This window comes from Oreochromis niloticus, linkage group LG13 (assembly GCF_001858045.2).
Source record: "Oreochromis niloticus isolate F11D_XX linkage group LG13, O_niloticus_UMD_NMBU, whole genome shotgun sequence".
Taxonomy (NCBI): domain Eukaryota; kingdom Metazoa; phylum Chordata; class Actinopteri; order Cichliformes; family Cichlidae; genus Oreochromis; species Oreochromis niloticus.
In genome coordinates, this window is record NC_031978.2 from 5312650 (window position 1) to 5320297 (window position 7648).

The following is a 7648-nucleotide window of genomic DNA, read 5'->3' on the forward strand; positions in this document are numbered from 1 at the left end:
CGTATATGGTTTAATCTTTACAACCGTGAGCAACCAATTGCCAACAGGTTGGGGAGTAATTTTTCCTTAGCAACCAGTGGTTCCCATGGAATCCTTCTATCAAACTGATATAACGATGCTGTATTAAGTGCACTGCACAAACAGGGCTCCAGAGGGCACTTTTGCTGGTAAGCAGTCTGATGAGCTTTATGAACTGTGAAAGATGGCGATAGCTAATTGTTTACCATTCAGATTTAAATATAATAATATTTATATTTTATTGTTTTTTAATTTTATTTTTATATGTATCTTATTTTATTTTATATAATATTTTATTTTATTTAAATAGTAATTTAGTTAGAAAGAAAGAAAAAAAATAATAGAAGAGGGTTTTTTGGTCCTAAACAGTATATTTCACCTGTTTTTAGGTGGTACTTTCAAGATGTTGCCATCTACAATTATACCACATAAACAGAAGAAGGCACGCCTACCTACTGGCATGAATCTCCATTTGTTGCTATTAATAAACAGAAAAAAAAAAACATATAGCTACTATTACTGACACGTTATATACACAACTATTATTGCATATGAAACGCATCCATGACCCATCATAATGTATATTTTTTAAGCCTTTTTAAAGAAGGCTGTGTGTATTATAAAATTGAATACAGGACTATGTTGTTATTTTATCATAAATACTGGACTTTTACACACCATAGGTGAAGATTTAAGCACCTGTTAACTATTTTTCCAGCAACAAAAATCTAGTTTGGGGACTGCTTCAAAGACTGTCTATGTGAACTAAAATAAAAAGGCTTTCTTTTATGGGGAAAAAAATGTAGTTGATGTCTGAATGCTTTATCATAAGCAAATGAATAACACAATGAATTAACATTGTGGGTTGGTAAAATTGACAGGGAATGAAGCCCAGCCTTACTTTCAGCACTACAGATTCAAACATGAAGAGGAGTGAGGCACAAAGGAGAGGACTAACAGATCAGTACAGGTAGCCAGGAGGAGAACGAGGAACAGGGGGAGAGGAGGGAGAGGAAGGAGCTGAGGAAGGGTGACAAGGGGAGGGGTTTCATCAGTGGAAGGTGATAAATTTTGCAAACCTTCCAAACTTGTCCTTGCTGCATAGGAGAGGGGGGAAGCATTGGAACGGAGAGAAGAAGAGAAGAAATCAAAACAAAGAGCCCACCCAGGCAAACTGCTGGATCACTCATCCATACACTCACTCACTCACGCTCTCTCTATCTCACACACACACACACACACACACACACACGCACACACACACACGCACACACACACACACACACACACACACACGTTTTAAAAACAACAGCTGAGGTGTTTCCTGCGTGCTGGAGAGTTTGTTAAGGATAGCCCTTGTGGCATTTCGTTTCAATACAGCACATAAAAACACAAAAGTCATGCCGCGCCAACATGTTATCACATTAACACTTATTTTAACACACGCTGTCTTGAAAGTAACACAAGGTGTAGTAGTCCTACCTACGCTCTTCAGCACATTGAAAATAACACATCCATTTTAAGAGCATGGAAAGCCTTTTTGTCTTGCAGAGAAAAGTGTGAAGTTGAAGTTGGGCCTTGCAGTTTTATAATGTTGCTCCACATTCCTGTTCTGGCTGTTGCTTAGTAACTGACGATACAGTGTTTCCTGACTGCATCCGTGGTGCTCTGATACGTGTGAGACAATCCACTTATTTCTGGACACCAATGGCTCTGGAGTTGTTTTAGCTACAAAAAATTGAAACACCTTAAACTGTGAGTTTGTTCAAACTGGTTTAGATAAATTAATATAAGGAAAACATATTTGTTACTTGTAACAAACAAGTTCCAACAACTACTAAGCAGTTCTGGGGCTGGATTTGACAAATACACATTAAATGCAGTGTATCCTTTTTTTTTCTCTCCACCAGTATTTACAAACAATCTGTGACAACAAATGTGCTAACTTAACATTTAAAGGCACAACTACCTGTTACAGTATTTCCACATGAAATACATTTAAATAATACAAATTACAGCTAAAGGAATTGATTCTGTTAAATAAAATAACAACACAAAGGCCAAATCTGAGCCAGGAAAGCTGTGTAATGCCTGTTTTGTCCTCGTCTGAAAGATACTGGTGCACAGTAAATTAAGATGTGAAATCTTAGCCTATATGCAATCTTTGGTTCTGTACGAAGTTTCCAAATTTGAGTACACGCTCTGTGAATATTTCCATGATAGCACCAGCTCCAAACCTTCTTCCAACACTTTTTAAACACATTACATTATATACATGTCATTTGTTTAATACATACACTATGTTAACTAATGCTACACACTAACTTTGACTTTTTATTGGCTTTCCTGCAGCTATAATCTATGGCATCTCTACCAACCACCATACAAAGCTCATGCTAAGAGCCCAGGTGTCATTTTTCAATTACAATTTTAATAAAGCTTTTATAAACAAGTTTGTTTTCTTAGTGTTAACAAGAACAAAGCCACCCGGAATTAGTCTTTGCACATGATTAAAGCTTAGAGTAAATACACTGCTCTATTAGTATTTAATTCTCTTTAATATGTTGCCAAACATGGCATTTTTTAAAATCTATATATATTATGAGTCTTTCCTTACACACACCATGCAGTATATTCAACTGCATGGTGTCAATCAATTGATCAGTTAGGCAGTCAATTAATTTTAATGACGTATGATTTGTTTCTTTCTGTCTTTATGTATCAAAGCTTGGCTACAAAGCCATGGCCCTATAAGCAAACTTAAAATTAATACTGGGCTCTGTTTTCACAAGTTCAGATTTTATTTCCAGTAGCATCTATTACATAAAAGAAAGGGAGAAACCCTCAGGAAACATTTTAGTGACACCAGGCATTTGAGGTCTGCTGTGACAGATGTGAAAGTGATACCATGAAGGGATGAAAGTCAGCAGGTTTTCATCCAAATCAAACAGCTAATTTCACTCATTGAGCACATGTTAGCAAAAAGAAGCACCTGAAAAAGTGCCGGCTCTTTCCTTAATGGCCAGCTCACCCTAACCAAATTTATATCTTCAAATCAAACAGAATTAATTTAAAAAATATTAAATCTGCCAGCACTCTGATGAAATTCACTTTGCACTGCATTTTCTTTGGGGCAACATGCCACTGAAACCATGTAAAATTTATGGAGGTCTTGGGCCTTATCCATCTCATAAAGTAGGCTTGAAATTAAAAATGAGGAGTAAAAATGCCCCTGGTAATCAGGTGTGCCCTTCAATAAATGTCAACCTGCAAATTTTCACCCCAGCAGTTATTCATTAATGTGTTAATGTCCCCTCTGGGCAACCATACAATAGGTAAGCTAATGGCCAGGCGATACTTCTCAGTATTTTCTCCGCAGCAAAAGGAAAGCAACCACATTTTGTGGATCAGAATGCAGAGCGTGATGCTGAAAAAAATGTTTTGAAGCTAAGGGGAAGAAAAAAAGGCTGGTGGTAAAAGACAGAAGAAGGGGCATTAAGTTTCTGGAAGGTAAAAGATATAACACTTTCAATAAATTTATAAATATTTGATATTTTACCAGTATATAATTTAAAAAAATATATATATTTTAGTTTAAACAAAATAGGATTCAGGAACCTGAAATGCCTCTGCCCCCAAATGGAAGAACAATTATTTTGGATTATCTTCCCAAAAACTGCTTCATTTCACCAAAATTTGGTATATCTTCTGTTTTGAATATGTTATTGTACAGTACTTTAGTCAACAACTGTTGTTTTTAAAAGTGCTATATAAATGAATAAACTTGAAACTTGAAGTTGAAAGCAAAAGTACTGCAAGAATCACCAAATTAGTAACGTTTCATAGATTCTGTTTAATTGTGATGGTGTCACAGATGTGTAGGTATAACTTAGGAGACCTTTGAGGAACTTTAAACTAGGGATGCACCAATCCATCTTTTTCCACTTCCAACATGATGAGGAATCCTTGGCTTTAAAGGTTTTCCAATACAGAGTACCAATCTGATAACAGAGTTAATATGTCTCACTGTGAGAAAATGACTGAGAATCATCATTTTATGAGCAAAGTTTGATGAAACAACTTTAATTCTAACTTGACTAAAAAGTGAGAAATACATCAAAGGACAAATTTACTGTACTACATGTCAAAGATGAATACAACACCATTTTAAAAAAAATACATTAACATTATCTATTTAATTTGTTTGTACTAGTCTGATTTCAGCCCACAGTGAAACCAACATCCCTCTAGCTCCTAGCTTACCTGATGTCTCTGACAGAACATAATCAAAGGAAAGTAAATACGAGTACCTGAATAAAAGTAAATATGAGAGAGAAGCCAACGCATCGATCCTGTCCAAGCGCTTAGATGTTAGCTTCTTCCGTGCACAAAGAACTGCACAGGATCCAGATATCAGATTGGTGCATCCCGAATTTAAACCTGACATCTGAAAAGCAGCCTAAAAGTTAAAGTTCCAGATATTTAAAGACTTTTCTATACATTTCAGCAACACAACTGCGTTCTTACATATTGGCCAGTTTTGATTTTAGTCACAATAAACTAAAGGCCTTTGACTCAAGTTCCTCAGACATGGATTAAGTTGTAGTCTTGGACTAAATGTGTTTTTTCAATGCTTCACTGAATGATTCTCTTATTTTAGGACTAAGCTTAATTCATTTGTGGGAAACTGACTGAATATGTTTAACACTAGCTTGGGGGTGAGGGGCACGAGGGGTTAGCTGAGTGTGAGTGGGGTTAAGACGAACCGATACCCTGAAGAAGTAATATGATGTTAGATGGTCCACTGGCTGAAAGATAAGCACAGCAAAGAAAAACTTTAATGCCAGCTCAGCCAAGAATAATTAAGGTGGCTTAATTAAGGAAGAGATTTTAGGGTTTCTGCAGACAGTCGATGGTGTGATGAGTTAATATGCTTAAAATGGATAGGAATATTGCTATGATCTTAGATGAATTACTATCTCCCAAAGGTAGAAACCAAACAACAAAGCAAACACAATTGTCTCTACTGATTAAATATAGGAAACTTTGATAGGGTTTGCAAGATTAAAGAACCAAATCAAAAGACTGAGCCCCTGGTTTTTGGTACAAATTTCTGCTCCAGTTCTTTTATTCCTAGCTTTGGGATGCAGCTAATACTGGATGTTAGGACGTTTTCTAATATTACAAGGTAAAATGAAGCATTAAAATGACATATGAACAGGTCAGAGAGGATATGTTCAGAGGATTTATGGTGGGGCAGGTTTGAATATAGATAGATATGAAGATGATGGGACAGACAGAAAGAAAAAAGGAAGGAAGGAAGAAGGGAGGGAGGAAAGGAAGGGCGTATTAAGAAGAGTAATCAGCAGCAAAATCTTAGTGTCTGACTGCTCATACTGTGTTGTAACTTTCACAGACATGCTCACAGCAAGTTATTACTACAGTGGCATTTTAGCTGAGTGTTTTACACAATGAGGGTGCCTTCAGACCAACAAAATAATGCTTTGAAAATTAAATGCTGTCGAAAGACACCTCCAAACTACACATGGGAAACAGTATCGGCTTTCAGACAGTTTAACACTCTACTCTTCACTTGTTAAAATTGGCTAAGATATGACTGACCTCTTTCACTCGCTCCCTCATTATCTATTCATCATAAATACTCAAGCAACAAAGGCTCATCCCACACAAACAGACCCACTACTCTTTTTTTCCTCCCACACACACAAAGCATTGGTGTAAAACTTGAGCAAGAGTCAGTTAACATTAGTAAATGTGTCTTATATAACTGAGCCTATTGCAATAAGAAGCAGATGTAGTATCAATGTGGGCACTGAAGTTATTTTCCCCCCACGTCAGTTTAGCTTCCGCATGAGTTTACTAGTTTACTCTATTTTTATTTTACTGAATTATTATGTGTGCTGATGTTTATTCATCAGCACACTAATGGCTCATAATTCTACAGACATCCCAGTCTAAAGCCTCCTCATAATTTCTGCCTTGGAAATTTTAAAACAATCAAAAAATGATTTCTAGTTTTTTTTATATTAGTTAACTAAAATGCATTTTGTTTGTTTTTTTTTTACTTCTGATCTAGTCTTGGTTTTTAAGTGTGCTTGTAGTCAACTGTAATAGCCTTAGGGCACTTTAACCACAAAGGGGGCAATAACATGCCAGTAGGGTGTGTTTTTGATGCTTTTGGGTGTATTCTGGTATGAAACTTTAAGGCTATGGTCAAAAAAGGTCAATTTTGCTTAGTTTAATTTGTAACTGAACAAAGTGAGCAGGAAGCACCTGCATGACAGCCATAAAAAGAGCTGGTGAGATTCTGATCCTCTAAATATGAAGGAAAGGAGATCAGCATGGCCCTTGTCACCTCCTTTTAGCAGAGGATAAAGCATCCTGTATCAAAGGAAAAGAGATAATACCATGCCATAATTCATAGCAATGCACTATCCAGCAATCAATCATTATGATTGTGAAACAAAGCTGATGGGGTAAACATTAATTAAGTTGGTTTTTCTTTTAATTTCACAACCTCCTGATATGTTATCAGCCGTGTTATACCAACAAGGAAAATTACGAAACGCAGGCTGTTGTGATAAAATCTGCTTCTTAGGAAGTTTCTGCCTTGCTTCAAGGAACTCTATGCATTTTTAGCATGTTCAAATCTTTACAGTTAACTGAAGGGTTGCCATAATTCATTTTTGCATCATTTCTGTCCAATACTGCTAATTCAGCCTTAAGGTTTAACTTTAATTAATATTACTTCAGGCTCAGAAAGCTTTAATAAAGGCAGGAGTTACACTGGGTCATCTCTCCAGCAGTGTCAACTCAATGAGACACTACATTTCACTCTATAAGCCATTTATTCCTACGTATTGAACACTGAAAAGCAAATGGGGGCAAAGTATCTCAGATAAGGTTCTTGTAATTCATCTTTGGGGCATTATACTGTCACCACAGCAGACCACATCAAGTTATTAAGGAGATTTTTATAAGCGCAGCCAGATTCTCTTCTCTTTCCCCAACTCCTTATAAATTATCTTTCAGGAGAGGGCTAAAGCCCTTTTCTCAACATGATCAGGAAAATGCAGCCCTGAAATTTCTCTATACAGACCCCAATTACCTCAAGAGGCTTTACTTTTTCCAGGCTGCCATTTAACCAGATGAATAAGAAAAAATTTTAATAACTTGCCTGGTTAAATAAATGGCAGGTACAAACTGGTATTATGTGAAAGTAAGGCTTTACCCTAGCCTAGCTTAGTTTCAGCTGATATCTCTCTATTACAACACACAGCCGTTTTGGCTATGAAGTCATGCTGATGGTTTCTAAATGATCTCTTGATAGCTTTATTTAACTTAGTATTTTTTATCTCCTTTTAAGCACATAATTTTACATTAAGTGCCTTTAAACATTAACATTAACACATGAAAAGCTTATTGGACAGATGTCAAACTGCATAGCATTTATGCAGTCAAGCAAAACGCCTGCTGGATACAGCTAGGGTGCAAATGAAACCATTCGTTTATCAATGACCAGCATATATATAAAAGATTAAATTCTGGTTGTATCATAAATATTTGTTCGATAATCAGTTGAAAATAACAACCGAACAAATGTCCAATT

General features: G+C 36.2%; 1 protein-coding gene across 4 annotated transcripts in view; it reads right to left on the reverse strand.

Moving 5' to 3' along the window:
* The window catches only part of nckap1 (NCK-associated protein 1), a 38040-nt gene that overhangs the window by 29291 nt on the left and 1101 nt on the right, over positions 1 to 7648 (reverse strand). For 2 of the 4 annotated variants that reach the window (XM_013268452.3, XM_003438347.5), the window contains exon 2: positions 1098 to 1115. The exons of the other annotated variants lie outside the window; for them this stretch is intronic. In XM_013268452.3, the coding sequence (XP_013123906.1) occupies positions 1098 to 1115 (18 nt within the window). The remainder of the gene's footprint in view (positions 1 to 1097; positions 1116 to 7648) is intronic. 4 annotated transcript variants of the gene reach the window in all.